Here is a 23,487-nt window from a genome sequence, read left to right on the forward strand (position 1 = left end):
AGGGTCACCCAGGACTAACTATCATATATAGCAGCACTTGGTAAGTACATTTGTTGTAGTTCCGTCTTTCCAGTCATTTCCATCTCTTTGTGACCACATTTGGGGTTTTCTTGGCAAGGATACTACAGTGGTTTTCCATTTCCTTCTCCAGCTCATTTAATATATGAGGAAACAGGCAAATAGAGTCAAGTGACTTGCCCAGGGTCACACAGCTAGTAAATATCTCAGACAGGATTTTAGTTCAGGTCTTCCTGGCCCTCGGGCCACAAACGTTAGAGGAGTGCAAAGCAAAGCAAAGACCCACATGTGGTTTGAGGAAAGTCTTCGCTGAACAGGAGGAAATAGCATTTGGATTGGGTTTTAAGGAATTTAGTAGACAAAAAGGGAGAGGGTGGGCATCCCGTTCACATTGTGGGTAATGGTATAAGCAAAAGCAAGGCAAGGGCATTGAGCATTGGGGGGATAGGATGGAAGGAAGGAAAGCATTGCATGGATTGCAGGCAGAGACTGGTCTAGTTTGGCCAGAACCTAGAATGCACCAAAAAGAGAATGCTATGAGACAAAGCTAGAAAGACAAAGTGGTACCAGACTGGGGGTGACAGTGAATGCCAGATTGAAGGATTTGGACCTGAATTATTAGGCAGTAGGGAGCTATTGAAGTTTTTTGAGCAGAGGTAATACATGAGCAGCTCTGAAGAAGGAAGCAAATGTTTCATGTCAGTTGCTGGGAGCAGTTCAGAAAATGGAATTTCCTTAGGTAACTTTCATCCCTGTGCAAAATTGACCTTTTATACTAGTTCCGTAGTCCATTTGTTTTCACCATTTGAAGGCTTGTCGAGCAGTGATGGGCAAAATGCCTGTGAACTTCCCATCCAGGGGATATTAGAGCCCAGCCTTTCTGACCCAGAGATGCCATTGGTCGAGAAGCTATTTTTAGTTGTGAAGTGCAAAGTCCTCTTTACAATCTTTTTTCCAAAATATATCAAAAGTTTAAGAAGAATAGTATTTAAGCTTCTCACTTATCCCTAGAGGGCCTACCAATGCTCAATACTAAAATCTCTGAAACTCTTTGACAATGCTTTGATTTCTTAGTAATCATTCACATCTGTCTTTCCAAATCATTTTCACATCCATTAGATTATTTGGCCCACATAGCACCCCACGAAGGAGGCAGGGAAGGGATTCTTCCTGTTTTAGAGGAAATTGCAAATCAAATCGCATAAGTTCTCCCTCATGATCACAGGGCTAATTGACTCACAAAGCGAGGACTCAGATCCTCTCACACCCACGGTCAAGGCTCTGGGCACTTTCTCTGGCTGTCCTCCATGCCTGGAATGCTCTCCTTCCTCTGTGCTGATGCCTGACCTCCCTGGCTTCCTTTAAGTCCCAACTAGAACCCTACCTTCTACAGGAAGTCTTCCCCAAACTTCTTAATGCCAGTGCCTTCCTTCTGTTATTTCCTATTGTATCATGTATGAGTTTGCTTTGTATATCTTTGTTTGCCTGTTGCCTTCCCTGTTAGATTGTAAGCTCCTTGAGGGCAGGTACTATCTTTTGCCTCTTTTTATATCCCAGTGCTTAGCACAATACCTGGCAGATAGTAGGCACGTATAAATGTTTATTGATTGATTGACGAAGCTTTCAAGCCCTACAAAGCTTCTTTCTTCCTCTCTATATCATTTTTATAAGTTACTATATCATTTTGGCCTAACATTTTTTAAGCACTCAGGGTTAGTAACAAATTTGGAGGCAGTAAAATGCAGCAGTGAAAGTCCTAGAATCAGAGACAAATGACCTGGGCTCAAGTACGGACCCTAACCCCACTCTAGTTATGTGACTGAGTCACAGAATCTCTCTGATCTTCCTTTTCCTCATCTGTAAAATGTCATTTATGAGGCTTAGGCACCTCCCTTCTGTAAGAGGGAGAGAGGCACAAGAGAGGGGTTCCTTACGGTTCTTTTTAAAGCTTATCGAAAAGAGTCTTGATCATTTTAATGGTCTCTAAAAGTATGGGCTGTTGGAATTATGATAGCTGTGTTGTGGTAAATTAATAACCTCCAGAAATGGGTTCCAGGGTAATACATGCTAAAGGTCATGCTTCTGGTCCTCCTTTCACACCCAAGTTTAAGTAAGACCTTCTATCTTGATCATTGCCTTTAGTCGGTGAAAATTTTGCAAGGTTCAACAAATCTTTTTTTTTTCTATTTTAAAATTAATATACAGGAATAATTTTATATACCAAGGACATAAAAGAAAATTCAAGTTAACAAGTATTGTATGTGAAACCATGAATCTCTGTTTGTACAGTTTTCATCTTTAAAAGAAAATAATGTGGGCAGCTGGGTGGTGAATGAGTAGAGCACCGGCCCTGGAGTCAGGAGGACCTGAGTTCAAATCCAGCCTCAGACACTTAACACTTACTAGCTGTGTGACCTTGGGCAAGTCACTTAACCCCAATTGCCCTGCCTTCCCCCTCCAAAAGGACACAATAAAAAGAAAATAACAAATTCCACACATTCATTTCAAAGCTGTCTGACTTTTCTTTGTCTCCTTCTGAACCTCTGTTCAATTCAAGTCTTTCCAGTTCTAGCCTCACTACATCTCTCATCTCTATCTCCTCGCCATTCACACAGCTACCACCCTGATACAGGCAAGCTCTTATCATCTCATGCTTGGAATATTAAAATTTCCTCCCAATTGGTTTCCCTCCAATCCATCCTTCACTCAGCTGCCAAACTGTTATTCTACAGGGCAGATCTGATCATGTCACTCCCCTACACATTACATTCCACAGGCTCCCTGTCACCCTCATGATCAAATACAAAATGCTGTGTTTGACAATTAAAGCTCTTCCCAACTTGGCCCCTTGCTACTTTTCCAGTCTTCCTGCAGGGTACTCCTTTCCACATACTCTAGGAACACTGGTCTTGCCCCTACTAGGGGGAATCGTCATAGTACAAGGGAAAGAGCCCTGGATGGCATGACAAAGGACCAGACTTCAAGACACTCCATCTTTCCTGACTCTGATCCTTTTCACTGGCTGTCCTCTCCACCCCCTCACCCCCACCCCCACCTTCCCCTGCCTGGAATGTTCTCCCCTCCTCCCCTCTGCCTCCTGGCTTCCCTGGCTTCCATGAGGATTCAGCCCACATACCATCTCATCTGGGAGGCTTTTCCTGGTTCCCATCCCTGCCTGTTTCTCAAGTGCTTCCCCCCTCCCCCAGAATACCTCCTATTTAGACTCTACTCATCTTTTATGTATGTAATTGCTTGGATATTGTCTCCTCCATTAGAATGGGAGCTCCTTGAGAGCTGGGATCATGTTTTTACCTTTCTCATATCCACAGTGTTTACCACAGTACCTGGTACATATTAGGAACTTAATAAATGTTTGTTGACTTCCTTGACTGAAACACCATAGTACATACATTAGATTACTGGGTTTAGAATCAGAGTGTCTGGTTTCAAATCCATCTCTTCCTACCTGTGTGATCTTTCACACATAAACACTCCAGACCTCAGTTTCCTCATCTATAAAATGAAGGAGTTGGTCTAGCTCAGTGGTCAAACTCAAATAGAAAGTCAATATGCTAGCCACATATTAACTTAGAAAACCACAAATTAACATTATCTATGTCGAATTACATTTTTATTTGTTTTGCTAAACATTGCCCAATATATTTTAATCCGGTGTGGGCCTCACTTGAGAGTTTTGCTGACCGTGAGTTTGATAACTTTGAATTGATGATCTGGAGCCTCTATTTAGCTCTAGACCTATGATAACACTGTAAGTAGTTGATTTTGAGATCTGGTTCATTTCTTTTCATTGAGTGCAGCTGTATGGCGTTGGCTTAGGGAAGTGGGTGGATTTCTCCAAACAGAAACTTCCTTGTGGGCAAAGCAATTAAGGAAGTGAGGCTGAGGGTAACCTGATTGTGCGGCAGGATGTCTGGGTGATCTTGGCTCAGCACTATAGTCCATGATAAATCTGGAGGATTCCCCTTTATTAACAATACTAGAAATGGTAGCTTCACCACCACCCCTAGCCCAAGATTCTGCCTCCACCAAGGGGCATCATCACACAGTGCAGGGGAAAGAGCTCTGCGAGACGAAGGACCAGACGTTAAGCCCCAGCACTCCCACCAGTGAGCTCTATGACACTGGGTAATTCTCTTCCTCTATATTATCTTCAGTTACCTCATCTGTAAAATAGGGAAAAGTAAATACCTGTATCACCTGCTTCATGGGATGGCAGGAATCAAAAGAGAGGATGGAGAAGTACTTTCTAAACTCTGTGCCACTATGGAAGTAAAAGTTATTGTTATTAGGTGGATAGATTTTGGTTTGGAGGTTTGGGGGGATGTTTTTAATTTTTTTATTCATTTTGAATTTAAATACAAAAAGACCAAAAAAAAAAAAAAAAGAGAGAGAACATTTCCCTGTACACTGCACAGCATAGAGGATTAAACATAAAACCATGAATTTCCATTTCAGACTATTTACTTAAAAAAAAAACAGCTATATAATAAATACTATACTTTGTTTTCAGTTACCCTGCTTCCAAGTTTTCTTTTGCTCTCTTCTGTGCATTATTTCTTTTTTCTCCCTCCTTCCCTACCCCATCCTAGAGAAGGCTACAGTTAAACACACACACACACACACACACACACACACACACACACACACACACACATACACACACACCATATGCTTCTATTTAACAATTCTTTCTCTGGAAGTAGGTAACATCTTCCTTCATAGGTCCTTTACAGTTGGTTTGAGTATTTATGATACTCAAAATGAATTTGTCACTTACAGTTCTTAGAACAATATTTCTGTTACTGTGTATAACATTCTCTTGATACTGCTCATTTCACTTTTCATCATTTCATGAATGCTTAGATATTTTTTTCAAGCAATTGGGTTTAAGTGACTTGCCCAGGGTCACACAGCTAATAAGTGGCTGAGGCCAAATTTGAACTCAGGCCTTCCTGACTCCAAGTCTGGTGCTCTATCCACTGAGCCACTTAGCTGTCCCTGTGACTTTTTTAAAATTTTTTTTTTGCTTTTTTTTTTGGAGGGCTATTGGGGTTAAGTGGCTTACCCAAGGTCACATGGCTAGTTTTTGTGTTAAGTGTCTGAGGCCGGATTTGAACTCAGGTCCTCCTGATTCCAGGGCTGGTGCTCTATTCACTGCACCACCTAGCCACCCCAAAATGTTTTTAAAATAACATAATGTAAAGCACTTTGCATATCATAAAGTATTATATACATATTTTATATTATTATAATATTTTTATTTTTATATAATATAATGATCATATTATTATATATAATATGTAAATTATTACTGTACATTATTTCTGTACATATATATGTACAATATTTCCATGGTGGAAAGTACACAGGGTTTGTAGTCAACCAACCTGAGTTCAAATCCTGTCTCTATCATATACTGCCTATATAACCTTGGACTAGTTACTGCCTACCCCCTCCAAACCCAAATTACTCACTGATAAAATGAGGTGGTTGAACTAGTTGACCTCTAAGGCCCCTTCCGTTTATAAATATGCAATCTGTGTCACCCTCAGTGAAAGCACAGGAGTCCGCAATCCACACTAGCAGAAGGAGAAACCCATACTGAGGAGGGCACATCTCAGCAAGATGCCACCCTCAATGCCCAGGTTCCTGCCTCGTCCCAAGGAGCCAGCTTATAACTTTGTTCTATACCCCTCTCTTGGACTTAATCATCCAATATCCATTTCTGTGATTGTATCTTATTCTCCTCCTAGACTGTAAATTCTGTGAGGGCAGAGACTGTATTTTATCTAAACTCTGTACCATCCTCAGTGCCATCATAGTTAGTGCTCAGTTTTGTTGGACAAATAAACATCCCTTTCCTTTTTAATCCTGGGGAGGGGACATGGGGGAAGAGCCCCGAGCAGCTGGTTAGAAGACCCAGGATCGAATTCCAGGCCCACCACTGACTCCCTGTAGGGACTTGAGCATATCTCCCTCCAATTCTGAGCCCCAGTTATCCTCATCAGTAAAACAGAGAAAATACTTGCACAACCTGACCCCCACAGAGTTACGATGAGGATCAAATGAAGTAATGTAAGGACAAGGCACTTCCAGAACTGAAAAGGACTATCAGAATGTGAACTGTTGGTCTTGATTAGACCCAAACATGAAGGTTGTATTCCAACCTTGATGATTTCAACGAGAACCATTTAATTGGAACCCATTCAGAGAGTGATTACTAAATACCTAGTGCCTTAACTGCTTCATATTTATTTCAAATTTATTCTGCATTAATTTATTATATATACATATATAAAATATATAATCTATAAAATGTATATTAATAATAAATATAATATATTAAAATATATAAATTATATATATATATTAGCCCCCTTCCTCCTTTTTCTCCTTTTCCTCCCCCACTCCCCATAGCACGTAAGTTACTTCAGAACTGGAATTGTTTCCTTTTTTTGCCTTTGTATTGCCACTGTGCCAAGCACAATGTTTCTCACATATTGTTGAGTCATTTCAGTCACGTCCGACTCTCTGTGATCCCATTTGTGGTTTTCTTGGCAAAGATACTAGAGTGGTTTACCATTTCCTTCTCCATCTCATTTTACAGAAGAGGAAACTGAGGCAAACAGGGTTAAGTGACTTGCCTAGGGTCACACAGCCAAATATGAACTCAGATCCTCATGACACTCAATCCACTGTGCCACGTAGCTGCCCCATGTGATCGGCACATAGTAAAGACTTAAGAAATGCTAGATAATTGGTTGATCAAGATCATGAGAGAACTAGAAACCCTACCACATGAGAATTGCTTAAAGGAATTAGGGAGGAGGGATATTATTCTGGATAAGAGAAGACTCATTAGCAAAAACTTAATTACTATAATCAAATGTCTTCAAAGGCAAGTAAATTTAGAGGGATTAAGTGTTCTTTGCACTAACCAACAAAACTAGGGCCAAAACCCAGAAGTTACCAGAAGATTTCTCTCCTTATAAGGCCCCACTGCCTAACATTTAAAACTAAAACAAGTGAGCTCCCCATCACTGGAAGTGTGCAAGCTGAGACTTCATTTCCACTTATCTGGGCTGCTATAGTGGGGACTCATTGATGGTGCAGAATTGTATAAAACATGCTAAGCTCTCTTCCAGCTCCAGATTCTATGTTTGTGACTCAGGTTGTCCAGGGACGTGCTCCAGAGAAAAAAATGAACGTTTTAAAATCTCAAAGAAAACATTCTTTTTTTTTTCTTCTCAGTGGCTCAGGGCTCTGAGGACAAGTCTCAATTCAGCCCAGTGGCTAAACGCAGGCAGATTTATTTTTATAAACCACTGGCTTCTCTGTGCAAATCACTTTGTCCTCAGTGGGGGAGGTTTGCTAACTGATGGGTTTCAAGCCAGATTTTCCAGAGTTACATTTGGCCTCTCATGTCCTTAAAGTAAACAAGTCAGGGCTTTCCAAACTCATTCTTCGAGCCTGGGCTCCCTGCCTCCTCTGATTTTATTTACAGGGACATCCTCCACTGTGGCCAAGACAAAAACCATCCCTCACTCCTCCATGCATGACTTTACAATTTCCAAAGTACTTTTTTACACTTTCCAAAATACTGGCACAAGCTCATTTCATCCCAAATGCCAGCCCTGTGAGGGAAGCAGGGCATATAGTACTAGTTCTACTTCACAGACAAAGGAATTGGAATCCAAAATTGATTTAAGCAAAAATTACTACCTGAGTGACATCATACAAGTCCCTTAACTAACCCTCACTGGCCCTTGGCTTAAACCTATCACAACCTAGCCAGAACTACCTTTCCAGGCTTACTCTACATCAGTCGCCTTCACCCACAGGACAGTCCAGCCAAACTGACCTTCTAATTCTCATCCATTCCCCATCTATCTCTGCTTCTGTACAATAATCCCCTGTCTCCCTCCTCTCCTCTGTCTCTTAGAAGCCTTAGTCTCCTTCAAGACTCACCACCTGTACCTTTTCTTTCTAATTTCATATTCTCTCTCATAGGCCCCCTTCTCTGCTCTGAGGCTATCACCACCCTAGGGTGGGCTCTCATCAGCTCATACAGGGACTAAAACAATGCCTCAAGCCTCTCTCCCTTCCAGTCCATCTTCCATCCAACTGTGAGAATAATCTTCCTCAAACAAAAAGCTAACTACACACACTCACACATACACACATGCACACATACATACTCACACACATACATGCATTCACACACACACATACATGCATGCACACACACACACACACACACACACATACCATTCAGTTAAGTGTTCTCTGCTTCCTCCAGGATCAAAGATAAAATCTTCTGTTTGACTTTAAAACCTTTCATAGCTTGACTCTCTCCTGCCTTCACAGATATCAGTCTTACACTTCATTCCCCTTCATCTACTATATGATGAGGGAAAGTCAAGTGGTGCAATGGTTAAAGTTCAGGGCCAGGTATCAGGAAGATCTGAGTTTAAATCTGGTCTCAGGCATTTACTAGCTGTGAGACCCTGGACAAGTCACTTCACCCTGTTTGCCTCAGTCCCCTCATCTGTAAAATGAAATGGCAAACCACTCCAGTATCTCTACCAAGAAAACCCCAAATGGGGTCACAAAGAGTCAGACGCAACTGAAAACAACTGAACAACAAACAATAACTTCTGATGAAGTGACTTTGGCCTCTCTGATGCTCCCCACACTAAACACTGTCTCCCAATTCTGCACTTTTCATTGGCTGTCTACCCTGGCTGGAATGGTCCTTTTCTGTGCCTCTTACAGTACCTGGCTTACTTCAAGCTGCAGCTAAATTCAGCTGTTGGGTTGTTGTTATTTGGGGGGGAGGGAATTTGAGGGGTGTCCTTTCTTTGTCTCTTCAATGCTAAGCTCCATGTTGGTCCATAGTAAGCATTTAATAAATGATGTGACTTACGCTCTTTTCTTGTACCATAGAAAGAAGTGATTTGCCCAAAACCATACAACACTTACAGCAGACCAGAACCTTTATTTACAGAGGAATCCTATGGGACGGGCTGGGGTTAGAGAGAACACAAGCAACTAGACTGAGAATCAAAAGTCCTGGGTTCAAATCCCAGCTCTGCCACCCAGCCCTTATACGACCTCAGACAAATCACTTGTCCTCTCTGGCCCTTCTTGTAGAATAACATAGTGGGACCCAATGATTTCTGATGTCCCCTCTAATTCTAAGTCCAATGCTCATATCTATGAGTACACATCCAAATGTCAGACAGAAATCTCATGTAATCTGGGCCAAACAAAAGGAGATTTACTACCCCCACCACCATCCCCCCCCCATTCTCTACCATTGCCCTGCCTACACACTCCAAGGAAGGAGCAAAGAGACCAGACAGCATCAGAACGACTGGTTCACGTTGCTGCTGAGGAACTAAGCATTGGTTTAGAAAAGACATTATCTTTTCAGAACCCTCAGGAAGGAGGGAACCAACTTTTCTGAATAACTGAGTTTGCCACTTTAAGCAGCAATCCATTTAAAAAAGTTTTTTCTGTCTTTTGGGGTAAAAATCTTTCTAAAATGGATCATATACATCTCTGCCATTTGAAAGAGAAGAGAAAATTCTTTGAACTTTTTGAATCCTAACCTTTTCTTAAAGTTATATAATAAACAGCAATTTTTATCCCGTATTATAACACTGATACCAGTAAGTCCAACTGCACTATGTGATGCTGCTTGTGCCTATACTAAGCCAGAGGCTGCTGTGTTTTGTGATTTCTTATGTTTGCCTTTTAGTGTTTCTAACACCTCCCACACTTTCAGTTGTCACTTCTCCCTCTTTTGGGGGAGGGGAGGGGGGCTACCCAAAGCAACCTCTCTTCTCTCACTTCCCATTTCCTATTTCTAAATGTGGTATGGACTGGAAAGTCAGATCATTCAATCTGTTAGAATTGGGTGTAAAGTAAGAATTAATAGGATCTGAGTGAGAGACTGATTAAATGCATGGGTTTTGTGCAGGGATTTTTGTGACATTGCTTCCTTGCTACTCAAATGCATCTTTTCTTTCGGTTTCTGGGCTACATTCTGAAGCTATTCGGCCATTGGAAAGCAGAGTTCTGGAGAGACAGTGTTATGATAATACCTCTTTCTTGTGAAGATTACCTGATCACATTATTATCTGTTTATTTGAAAATATGGGGCCAGGATACATTTATACTGGGGCAGCTAGTGGATAGATCACTGGACCTCAGCGTCAGAAAGACCCGAGTTTAAATCTATCTTCAGACACTTATCAGCCATGTAACCCTGGGCAAAGTCACTTAAGTCTGCCACATAACTGAGACATCTATAAAATTATGATTTTGCAGATAACAATAGCACCTACTCCCAGGATTGTTATAAGGATAAAATGAAATTATATTTATGAAGTGCTTTGAAAACCTTATCGCACTATAAAAATGTTAGTTATCGTTATTAATGGAACCCTAGAATCATAAAGTATTGGAATATTAGACTTGTATCATTTTAGACTCACAGCATCTCAAAGTTGGGAGGCAATCCTTGGAGGTTATATAGTTCAACCTCTCAGCCTTATTTAGAAATTTCCTCTCTGATATGTAAATGGACATTGCTTGCTTTTTAGGTTGTATAATTGTGAGAAGTTCTCCATTACATTGGTCGGCCTCTCACTTGAGAGAAGGGGCAAAGAGAGTTTGACTGGTGGTCTGATATCTGTGTTTCCTTCTGCTCCCCAGTGAACAGAGTATTTGCCAAGCCCGGGCTTCCGTGATGGTCTACGATGACACCAGTAAGAAATGGGTGCCAATCAAACCAGGACAACAGGGATTCAGCCGGATCAACATCTACCACAACAATGCCAGCAATACCTTCAGGGTCGTTGGAGTTAAGCTCCAAGACCAACAAGTGAGTAACCATACACACTCTACCTATATAGACAAAGACATTAGATAGGAGTCATAGACAGAAACCCAGTAAGATCTCTGACTCCAACCATTATCCCAGTGCATTAGGCTTTAGATGGAAAATCTTAATGGTCTACAGAATCTGAGAGTGTCCACCGCATTAAGCCTTTACTAGGCACCAGTACAGTACTTTACTCTGCTAAGCCCCAGGAATGCAAAGAAAGGTAAAAAGGAAAAAAACACAGTCCCAGCTCTCCAAGACATTACAGTCTAATGGGGAGATGTATGGAAGCAACTGTGTGCAAACAATATAAATATGGAATAATTGAATATAATTGCTACCTTTGTGGTGGATCTTATAGATGATAGAATTTAGCTGTGCCTTAAAAGAAGTCAGAGAAGCTGGGAGGCAAAGCATTCCAGGCATGGAGGACTATGTAAAATGGGAATGATGATACTTGACCTACTTAGAGATACAGATACAGACCTACTGGGGTGGGGTTGGGGGGGACAATGCATGCAGAGTGTTTTGTAAACCATAAAGCACTATAGAAATGTCATCTCCTATTTTAACTTTCATTTGAGCAATTTCTTTACCTTGAAAGGCCAATTATCTATCAAGAGTTTGTTGAACCTAAGCATCATTTCTTTTTTCTAGATGAGCCTGAGTAAAGAGGCAGCCTGAGTAATAAAACCCTAACCATCCTTCCACTTGTTGGTGCTGAAGGGTTTAAATGTGAATATGTTTTTGTGAATTATTCTCATTCTGAGTTGACCCCCCCATGTCTATTGAGAAAGGGAGAGAGACCTGCCCTCTGAGGACTTATAGACCACCACTGACACCTTCCCCCCGATGAGGAGGAGGCAGGCAGCTCGCACAGACACTTGTTACCAGAACACTGGCCACCAGCAGATACTTTTTTTTTTTCAGCCATAGCAGCTAATAAGGACCATGGGATCTGTGCTGCTAGAAAGAAGGCCCATGTGAATGAAATCACAGATCATTTAAATTCTCTAAAAGTAGAGACATACAGGTACGTGGCACAGTGGATAGAATTCTAGGCCTGGAGTCAGCAGGACTCATTTTCCTGAATTCAAATCTGACCTCAGACACTTGTTAGTTGTGTGACCCTGGGCAAGTCACTTACCCCTGTTTCCCTCAGTCTCCTCATCTGTAAAATGAGCTAGAGAAGAAAATGACAAACCACTCCAGTATTTTTGCCAAGAGAACCCCAAATGGGGTCACAAAGAGTCAGACATGACTGAACAGCAGAAGTAGAGACAAGGTCGCCCATCCAAGTAGGGAGGTTAACCGTGAATAGGAAGACCATTTGGAAACTACCAGTTGAAATGTTCTGATATAAAATTTAGCCTTTTCTCTGCCAGACAGTTGTCTGTAAGTTGACTATAGTTAATAACTATGGTTACAGTTAAGTCCCTTCCAAAATTATCAGGGTCACAAAATCCTCAGATTGGAAGAGGCCTTATGGATGGACCACCTGGTCCTACCCCATCATTTTACAAATGAAGAAATTCAGGGCCAGGAAAGGAGGGTGACCTACTTAAGGTTATACAGAAGTTTTATGGTAGAGCTGATACTAAAACCTCCTCCTCCTTATTCTCATTCAGGACTCTTTCCTCTTTTCCATCAGTCTTCTCACCCCAGACTACACGCTAAGCCAGTTAAACAGCTACATTTTCTAAGGTGTACTTTCTCCTCACATGGCCTCAGAACACTAGGTTTCAGTAACTCCAAGGGTTGGGACCAAAACCTGGGATCCAGGATAGGATGATCAGGGGGAAGGATGAGGATAAATGCAAAAATCCAATTTGTAATGGTTCAGTCCTTCCAGTCGCAACAGATGCTTCATTGATCCCATTTGGAGTTTTCTTGGCAAAGATACTTCCTTCTCCAGCTCACTTTACACATAAGGAAACTGAGGCAAACAGGGTTAGGTGACTTGCCCAGGGTCACACAGTTAAGTAAATGTCTGAGGCTGGATTTAAACTCAGGAAGATGAGTGACTCCAGGCCCAGCACTCTATAGATGCCCTAACAACAATCACTATTCTTATATGCTTCCCCTTCTGTGCATTCACACAGCCACCACACCAGTTCACCTTCTCCTTATCTGGACTGTTGTAATAGCTTCTAATTGATCTCCTGGTCCCAGGTCTTTCCTCACTACTAGTGAATCTCCACACAGCTGCCAAAGTGCATTTCCTGAACAGCTGGTCACTCTGCTACTCAGTAAACTCGAAATTTTCTCTGTCTGGCATTGTGAGCTCTTTATAGTTTGGCCTAAACATACCTTCTCCGTCTCATTATGCATGTTTCCCCTTTATGCCCTCTATGGTCCAGCCAAACTGCATTTCTTATTATCCCATCTCAATTTCTCTGCCTTTTCATGTCTGTCATCTCTTCCCAGAACACTCTCACTCCTTCCTCTGCTCTTATAATCTCTGATTTCTTTCAAGACTCAGGTCAAGTTCCATCTTCTGCCTGAAGCCTTTCCTGCTCCCCTCCTCCCCCACAAAATTACATTATATCTTTTCTGCATATATTTCTGCAAATCATATATATGAATATGTGTTTGTCTCCCTTAAAAGAACATAAGCTCCTTGAAGACAGGGACCATTTCTTCATTGTCTTTGGATCCCCACTCTCTAGCACAGTGCCGACCACAGAGCAGGAATTTAATAAAAGCCAATTGCTTGATTTGCTCTGTAAAATGAGAGTCCTGGATCCCATGTTCTCCAAGGTCTTTTCCAGAGAGTCGAGGGGCAGAGGATGGAGAGCTAGCCTTGCAATAGGGAAGACTTTGGTTCAGATTCTACTGCCGACTTCCACTGGTTGTGTGACTCTGGGCAAATTACTTATCAGTTCCCTCAGAGACTCCCTAAGACCAAAACTTGCAAGGCAGATATAAGAAGGGTCTTAGAATCATAGAATATAGATAACACCACAAGGTAGCTGGGATATCATACAGTTCAGCATTTCGTGAAGTGTGGTCCAGAGACACCTAAGGTCCCTAAGACTCTTTCAGAGGGTCTGTGAGATGAAAACTATTTTCATAATAATGCTAAGATGCTTTCATTTATAACATGGCAAATACACACACACACAAGCTTGGGGGGAGGACTCTTTTTTAAGTGTGTAAGAGTGTTCTGAGACAAAAAAGTTTGAGAACCATAGATCTAGTCTAATGGCCACCTCCACCACCAATTTTATGAATGACGCATCTGACTGATTTATAGGTTATAGCCAATGTTCAGTTCGGTCTCTTGTCCACATTATACATATTATCTAAATATTAAAACAAATTATCATTGAAAGACTAAAATTATATGGTGTGAAGAACTGTTCTTAAGCCCATACCAAACCCAAATAGAACAAAATGCTGAGTTCTCAAGCACAATGAATAGAGGACATTATTCAGTAAATACAGCTGAGTACCTCCAATGACTGGGGAATTCATCTTTTCACAAATCAGTTCATTCAACTTTCAAAGAATTCCACTTGGGGCGGCTAGGTGGCACAATGATTAGAGCACCCACCCTGGAGTCAGGAGGACCTGAGTTCAAATCCAGCCTGAGACACAACACAAAACTAGCCATGTGACCTTGGGCAAGTTACTTAACCCCAATTGCCCTACCTTCCCCCCTCCAAAAAAAAACCCCACTTATTAGAAAGTTCCTCCTTACGTTGGGTGAAAATCTGGCATTGAGAAGAAATCCCTATAATTTCTACCCACTGGTCGTAACACTGCCCTCTGTAGTCATATAAGACAAAGCCAAGGGACAGCCCTGCTCCAGGCACATTTCTTGTTACCCTTGAGAATTCTCCTCTACAGGCTGAAAATTCCTAGTTCTTCCAAATGATGTGGCAGGGTTTATAGAAGCATCACCATCTTGGGAGTTCTTTAGATAACGTCATAAGTTAATAGAGGTGGAGTGGCTGTTCAACCACTCAGTCATGGCCGGCTCTTCATGACCCTCTGGATCAGAGTATGCCAATACTATCCATGCAGTTTTCTCAGCAAAGACACTGGATCAGTTTACCATTTCTTTCTCCTGTGGATTAAGGCAAACAGGGTGAAGTGACTTGCCCAGAGTCACACAGCTAGTAAGTGTCTAAGGTCGGATTTGAACTCAGGTCTTCCTGACTCCAGGCCCAGCACTCTATCCACTGAGCAACCCAGCTGCTTCCAAAGGCAACGTAGAAAGAGCATTAGGCAAATTGTCAAGAGAACTGAGTTCTTGTCCTGCCACTTATCAGCTGTGTGACTTCACTCAGATCACTTCCTCTTTTCTGAGCCTCAGTTTCCTTTTCTGTAAAATAAAAAAGCTGAACCATATGGTCTAAAAATTCTCTTCTACCTGGTCAAAATTCTCCACGAGTATTTATTTAGAACAACTCAAATATTAACCTTGGAGCCAGGCAAGATACTTGGAATAATAGTAAAGCATGATTAGTAATGGTGAAAGAGGGTCTAGTCGTTGTGTTTCAGAGATGTGGCCTTAGAATCAGCATAACCCGGGTTCAAGTCTTGCCTCTGGTGTATCTCGGCTGCATGACCCAGAACAAGTTACTTAGCCTTTTAACAACTCTAAGCAGCTCTCAATACAACCCCACTCTTTCCCGAAGCACTTTACTGCTAACAAGATGCTTTCTTCACAGCAGCATTAAGAGATACATAGTATAGGTATTGTCTCTTTCCCATTTTACTAACAAAGAAGCCAAGGTTCAATGGTTTGTCTATTTAAGGTGTCAGAACTAGACTCGAACCCACATCTCTCAATTTCAAGACCAATACTCTCAGAGCTACGCCTGATTTAAAATTTAAAATTAACCATGTTTCAACCTGTAACAGGAGCAAAAATTTTAGATGGTTCTTAACCTCCCCGGCAAGGTTTTTTCCCGACTAAGAACAAGGGAGGGCATGACAGGTATTTGGAATAAACACCCTTTTTGCCACCTTTCCATCTGGGGTTTATTTTTAGTCTTCAAAGCCTCAGAAAAGAGCCTGAGGATGGATGTGTGAGTACATCCTCCTCTTGAGAATCACAGATTTGGGGCAGAAGCGGAGGCTACCCATGTTGTGTGGGTTCTGTTTGCTGGATAAGCCCCGCGTTTACCAACCCCTGGAGAGTGGATGATTTAGTGAGGGCCAGATGGTTTTGAGACAGTGGCAGGAAGCTTTGCAGAGCATTGTGATTTTTGGTAGCTGTGATAGAGAAAACTACAGCTTTAGTGTTTTCTGCTTCATTTTTCAATAAAGATCTTGAAATCTTAGGCTTGTGCAGTCTTAGAATTTTTTTTTTTTTTGCTTTTTGGAGGGGGGAAGGTAGGGCAATCAGGGTTAAGTGACTTGCCCAAGGTCATATGGATAGTTTTTGTGTTAAGTGTCTGGCGCCAGATTTGAACTCAGGTCCTCCTGACTCCAGGGCTGGTGCTCTATGTACTGTGCCACCTAGCTGCCCCAAGTCTTAAAATTTTAATAATAATAATAATTAACGTTTATATAGCATTGACTATGTGCCAAGCCCTGTACAATTATTATCTTATTTGATTCTCACAGTAGCCTTAGAAGGTAAGTACTATCATTATCCCTATTTTACATTTGAGGAAACTGAGTCAAAGAGAGTCACAAAGCTAGTAAGTGTCTGAGGCTAGATTTGAACTCAGGTCTTCCTGACTCCAGCCATGAAGCTCTATCCACTGCACCACCTAACTGCTTCATGCCTCATTTTAGCTCGAAAAGAGAGCTCAGTGACTATGAGCCTGCCTTCAAGGAGATTACAAAAAAATATTCCATAGGAAATTCGTTCATGTGAAACACTGATGGTTAATCTTTATGCCATTGCAACTCATGGAAGGAAATCACAGAATGTCAGAACAAGAAGGTACCTTAGAACCATAGAAGCAAAGAATGGCAAAGATGAAAAGGGACTTGAGACTATTTATTCCAACCCTTGCCTTTTACTGATGAGGAAATAGAGGCTTAGAGAGTAAGAGGGACTTGGTCAGGGTCACACGGGAAGCCAAATGACAGAGCTGCCACCAAAGCTCTGCCTTCTTCCCTCGCAGGCCTGTGTTCTCTTTACCACACCAGGTTTCCTCTTTCTGTGGTGGCTGAATTGCAGCCAGCATCTGTCAGAAACATCTCAGGATGATTCTAAAGCATGAGAACAGGAAACCAAAGGAAGAGGACCATGTGTATGTAGCTCTAGGTCATCAGACTAAACTTGATAGCAAACTGTTCCCCAAATTCCCCTGTTCCTGCATTTTCCAGGCACCTTCGTATGCCTCTAATGCCTCCACCTTCCAAAATTTGGCAATAGAATTCTCTCTCCTGTTCTTCCAGTCCAGAGCAAAGGCTTCTTCTACCTCTAAGATTTTCCCGACCCCTGTCAACCAGAAGCACCCTCTCCTTTCTCTTACCTCACTTTGTAAGACTCCTTGGAACACGTTTACATTCTTCTTTGTTAAAGTTGTGTGTGTGTGTGTTTTCCTAATAGACTATAAGCTTCATGGGGGTCAAAAATTGTTTCAGTCATCTTTGTTCTTCCACCCCCACCCCCAGGGACTAGAACAGGGCCTTACAGGCAAAGGTGTTCAGTGGATACCATCTAAATAAATGAATATGCAGAAACTTCCTACATTTGAAGACAGGATAACTTCTTCACCTAAAGAGCAGGACAGCCCTTCCCAATTCTGTGCTGGTATTTAACAATGGGAGCTGGGGGTGGAGGCAAGGTGGGGGGGGGGGGGTGTATGGTAGTAGTATCTGCCAATTCCCAAGGTGTAAATGCTCACACTGAAATTTAACAATCTGCTCAAAGAGCTTGTTCCAGCCCCAGCACAACCCTGGCCCTGCCCCGATACATCATCCAGGAACTCCTCAGACTGACTATACTTTGAAGGAGGATGTAGAGAAATGCAAATGTTAAGTTCTGGTAGCTGAAATCTAAACCAACCAGAGCTTAAGGGAACTTAAAAGATCATCCCATCCATCTTCTCCTCCTACAGATTGAGAAACTGACCCAGAGACAGAAGCAACTTGCCCAAGGTCACACAGCAAATTAGGGGCAAAGCTACAACCCAACCCCAACACCCACCACTTCTCCTGTAAGAAATAATCACTAGGGGCGGCTGGGTAGTGTAGTGATGGAGTCAGAAGGACCTGAGTTCAAATCCGACCTGAGACACTTAACACTTACTAGCCATGTGACCTTGGGCAAGTCACTTAACCCCAATTGCCCCTCCAAAAAGAAAAAAATAATTTTGAAAAAAAGAAATAATCACTAGGCCCCAAAACTGAAGGAAGGAATCCTAACTTGTCCAGACTTGAGCTAAGCAGAATAAATAGGGGAGAAATAATACTGGGCCTCGAAGCAGTGAATTAAGACATGCAGGCTCTGAGTATTTGAATTGTAATGATGGTGCTGCAGGTCTACCAGGCTACATTCCATAGAGAAGTAGAATACCAGCTATAGCCAGCTGGCATAGCAGATAGAGAGTTGGGCCTGGAGTCAGGAACACATGAGTTCAAATTCACTCTCAGAAACTTACTAGCTGTGTAACCCTGGGCAAATCATGTAACCTCTGCCTTAGTTTCTGTGAAATGGGAATAATCATAGCACCTGCCTCTCAGGGTTGTGAAGATGAAATGAGCATTGTAAAGGGCTTAGTACACACCAAGTGCTCTCTAAATGCTAGCTGTTGTCATTGTTGTTGTTGTTAGCATTATTAGAATATGCCTAACAGTTTACAGACAGAAATCATGAGAAGTGGAGAGGTCTGCCCTAGAGAGGAAGTGGCAGGCACGTGGCCTGCACACACCTGAGGGCTGCCTGAACCAGATTAAAACATAATTGGGAAATATTTAACCTATTAGGGCAACTAGATGATGTAGTAGATAGAGCTCTGGGTCTGAAGTCAGGAAGACTTCCTGGGTTCAAATGTGACCTCAGACACTTATTAGCTGTGTGACCCTGGGCAAGTCGCTTAACCCTCTTTGCCTCAGTTTCCTTATCTGTAAATTAATTGGAGAAGGAAAGGGAAAACCATGCCAGTATCTTTGCCAAGAAAACCCCAAATGAGGTCACAAAGAGTTGGACATAACCGAATATATAGTATATGCACACATAAACATATATGCATACATGTGTTTACATGCATATCTACATGTGCGTATGTAAATGTATTTATATATGCATGTATGTGTATGTATACATTATATATAATTTTTTCTTTTCCTAGTTGCTTCAGATCCTTTTCTTCAGTCATATCTGACTCTTTGTGACCCCATTTGGGGTTTTCCTGATAAAGATACCGGCGTGGTCTGCCATTCCTCCTCTAGCTCATTTTACAGATGAGGAAACTGAGGCAAACAGAGTTAAGTGACCTGCCCAGGATCACACAGCTAGAAAGCGTCTGAGTCCTGATTTGAACTCAAGAAGATGAGTCTTCCTGACTTCAGGCCTGGCTCTCTGCACTCTGGCGCCACCTAGCTGCACATAGCTCACTGTGGGGTCATTGTCATTAGAAGGCAAGGAAGCACATTTCATCTCGCCTAGGCTGAGTGAGTGGCCATAGCCGTAGGCTGTTTTGTCACTCTGGGAACACCACTGGGATTGTTATTAAGGAATGCAGGGGGATGCCTGGACTAAATTGCTCAATCTGAGCTTATTTCTAACTCAAGGACCTTCCAAGTTTTCAGAGTAGTTAAGGTCTGCAGACCGCCTGGCCCTGGTATGATGGAAAGAGCACTGGCCTGGAAGTCAGAGGATCTATCTCTTACTTCTGCATGACTTTGGAGAAGTCACTTATCCTCTCTATTTTTGGTTTCTTAATCTGTAAAATGAGGGGATTGGACCAGACCATTGTTGTCAAACTCAGATAAAAATGTGAGCCACCAACACTACATACATATCCCTGCAGGCCCCATGTGATTTAGAAAACCACATATTAACATTATCTATGTTCTATTGTATTTTTAAAGATATTTCCCAATTGCATTTTAATCTGGTTCGGCCTATGTTCATGCTTCTGAAATAGATGACTACTGAGGGCCTTTCAGCTCTAAATCTATGATCCTCTGATCCCATGTACTATTGACAGACAATAGCATATATAAATTTGTTGTTGTTCAGTCATTTTCAGTTGTGTCCAACTCACTGTAACCTCATTTGGGGTTTTCTTGGCAGAGATACTGGAGTGTTTTGCCATTTCTTTCTCCAGATCATTTTACAGATGAGGAAACTGAGGCAAACAAGGTTAAAGGACTCACCCAGGGTCTCACAACTAGTAAGTGTTTGAGGCCAAAGTTGAACCCAGCTCTTTCTGAATCTAGGCCTGATGTTCTATCTACTGTGCCACCTAGCCTACCTGTATAGTCTTGTAAAAGTATACTATTTAGAGTTGGAAGGGACCTTCAAGGTCATCTATTCCAAACTGCTCATTTTAAAGAGAAGGAAATTGAGGCCCAGTAAAGTGAAATGATTTGTCCAGGGTCACACAGATAGCTATTCAGTATCAGAGCCTGAATTTGAACTCAGGTCTTTTGCCTCCAAATCAAATGTTCTTTCCTCTACATCATGCTTCACAGAGTATAAGGAAAAGATAAAAACTTATTGGTCATTTAACCTGAACTTCCTGGTACAGGAATTCCTACAGAATTCGTGATAGGTGGTTTTCTGGCATCTGCTTGAATCCCTCTGGTGACAATGAGCCCTTCCTAATTTTGAGCTTGTATCTGCTTCCCTTTTCCCTGCCCTTTGGTTCTCTCCCTCTTCTTCTCTACTTACTGACTGACCTCCCTGACTTCTTTTAAATCCCAACTAAAATCCCATCTTCTCCTGGCAACCTTCTTGTACTGTGCTCTCTCTGTTAATTATTTCCTTTTTATCCTAAATATAACTTGTTTATATATATATGTTTGTATATTGTCTTTCCTATCAGATTGTAAGCTCCTTGAAGGCAGGGACTTTTTTTTACCTCTTTTTTTTTCTTAGCACTTAGCACAGGGCATGGCACATAGTAGGCACTTAATAAATGTTTATTAATTAATTGACTCTCTGATATTTGTAGCTGCACAGAATAAGCTTAATGCCTTTGATCTTGCCATCATCCACAACTGTACCACCTCTTTGTTCAAGAATTCTGAAATCCCCTTATCTGACCATAATCTATTGACTTTCACCTCTCCCTCTGCCTGTCCTTACATAACCCTGCTCTTTATCTGCCTTGCTGTGACCTCCAATCTCTTGATCCTTCAGTTCTCTCCCAAGCCATTTCCCCTGCAAGAGCCATTTTTTCCTCTTTTCCCATCTTGACCCCTTGGTGAACCAATTCAATTCTGCCTTTTTCTCTTCTCTTGAATCCCCAGTCCCTTTATCAAGTCACTGATTTTGCCTAGCCCAGCCTCACCCTTGGATTACTCCCATCATTTACTGCCTTCACTCCTATACTGCTAAATGAAGGTGGAGAAAATTGTGCAGCTATTCTGATTCCACTACAAATTTGTTACACAATCTTAAGTGGGCTCTCACTGCTGCTAGGCAATCCTACTATACTTCCCTTACCAACTCACTATCCTGTTCTCCAGAGCAGCTGGTTTTTCTCCTACCTATCTGACTGCTCTTTCTCTTTCTCCTTTGCTATTATCCTCCAGATAATATCCTCCAGTCACAAATGTCCCTCAGGGTTTGGTCCTGGACCCTCTCCTCTTCTCCCTCTATACTACCTCACTAGGTGATCTCCTCAGTTCCCATGGATTCAGTTACCATCTCTGTGCTGATAATTCTCAAATCTACCTTTCCTGCCTCAGTTTCTCTGCTGACATTCAATCTTGCATCTCCAACTTCCTTTCAGACATCTTTAACTGGATGTCCAGTAGACACTGTGAATTAAAAATATCCAAAAGAGACCTCCTTTTCTTTCCCCCAAACCCTCCCCCTTCTTCTACCTTCCCTATTACTATAGAATCCAACACCATGCTCCTAGTCCCTCAGGATCCCAATACAGAAGTCATCCAGGACCCTTGGAAAATCCCTTCCCCCACTTTCCAAAGCCTGCTGACTTCATCTTTTTAACATTTCTCAAAACACCTCCTTCTCTCCTCTGATGCTGCCACTCTAATACAGGCCCTTATCACCTCACATTTGGTCTATTGTGATAACTTGCTAGTAGGCTGGCCTGCCTCAAGTCTCTCCCTGCTCCAATCCATCCTTCATTCAGTCATCAAAGTAATTTTCCCAAAGTATAAGTACAACCATGTCACTCTATCCTACTCAATAAACTGCAGTAACTCCCTATTGCCTCTAGAATCAAATTTTTTAAATGCTCTGTTTTATGACTAATGTAGAAATATATTTAATATAAATGTACATGTAAAGCCTATATCAGATTGCTTGCCATCTTGGGGAGGTGAGAGAGGAGGGAAGAAGAAAAAAATTTGAACTCAAAAAATTTGAAAAAAAAACTCACCTACTCCTTAAAAGAGAGAGAGAGAGAGAGAGAGAGAGAGAGAGAGAGAATGTAAGCCTCTTGAGGGTAGGGGCTAGCTTTCTTTTTGCTTGTTTTTGTGTCCCAAGCACTTAGTACAGTACTTGGCACACAGTGAGTACTTAATAAAGCTTGTAGACTGACAAAAAAAATTCTATTTTGCATTCAAAACCTTCTAGCCCCTCCTACCTTTCCAGTCTCCTAACACCTTATTTCCTGATACATACTCTTCAATCCAGTGGCACCTGGACCACAAACAAGACTCTCCATCTCTCAGCTCAGGGCATTCTCTTGCCTTCTCTCCAGCTGCTAACCTCCCTAGCTTCCTTTAAGTGCCAACTAAAATCCCACTTTCTAAGGAAGCCTTCTTAACTTCAGTGCTTTCTCCTATTATTTCCTATTTATCCTGTTTATAGTTTGTTTTACACATATTTATGGGTATGTTTTCTCCCCCATTAGATTCTAAGCTCCTTAAGGACAGGGACTTTGGCCTCTTTTTGTATTCCCAATATCCTAGCACAATGCCTGATAGATAGTAGCTGCTTAATAAATGTTGATTGATTGATTGGTTTTTTTCCTTATAATTTTTCAGATATTAGAAGACAGTAGTCAGTCATCTCCCCTTAAGTCTTCTCCATGTTAAACTTCCCCAGTTCCTTTAACCAGTTCTCAGATGACTAGGAACTCATGGATTTAGCTAAGCAATGGCTTGGAGTGGGGGATAGAGTCTTTTTTTTTCTTTTTTCATTTTGGAGGGCAATTGAGGTTAAGTGACTTGCCCAAAGTCACATGGCTACTAAGTGTGTCAAGTGTCTGAGGTCGGATTTGAACTCAGGTGCTCCTGACTCCAGGGCCAGTGCTCTATTCACTGCTCCACCTAGCCACTCCATGGAGGTTGAGTCTTTAATAAATGAAGCTTTCAGAAAAAAGTTTTCACGTAGGCTGAACTGAGTAGGAGAGAAAAGGTGGAGTCCCATACACAGTGGTCCAAGAAGTGGCTGGGTTATAGTGTGGTGGACAGAGTGCTGAATTTGAAGTAGTAGGTCA

General features: G+C 41.8%; 1 protein-coding gene across 6 annotated transcripts in view; it reads left to right on the forward strand.

Moving 5' to 3' along the window:
- Nucleotides 1–23,487, forward strand: part of LOC138173634 (ena/VASP-like protein) — a 285,460-nt gene that overhangs the window by 166,564 nt on the left and 95,409 nt on the right. For all 6 annotated transcript variants that reach the window (XM_069103681.1, XM_069103683.1, XM_069103684.1 and 3 more), the window contains exon 2: nucleotides 10,762–10,930. In XM_069103681.1, coding sequence (XP_068959782.1) covers nucleotides 10,762–10,930 — 169 coding nt within the window. The remainder of the gene's footprint in view (nucleotides 1–10,761; nucleotides 10,931–23,487) is intronic.

This window comes from Petaurus breviceps, unplaced genomic scaffold (assembly GCF_028583685.1).
Source record: "Petaurus breviceps papuanus isolate PSGF00001 unplaced genomic scaffold, PetGlider_PUasm1.0 63, whole genome shotgun sequence".
NCBI lineage: Eukaryota > Metazoa > Chordata > Mammalia > Diprotodontia > Petauridae > Petaurus > Petaurus breviceps.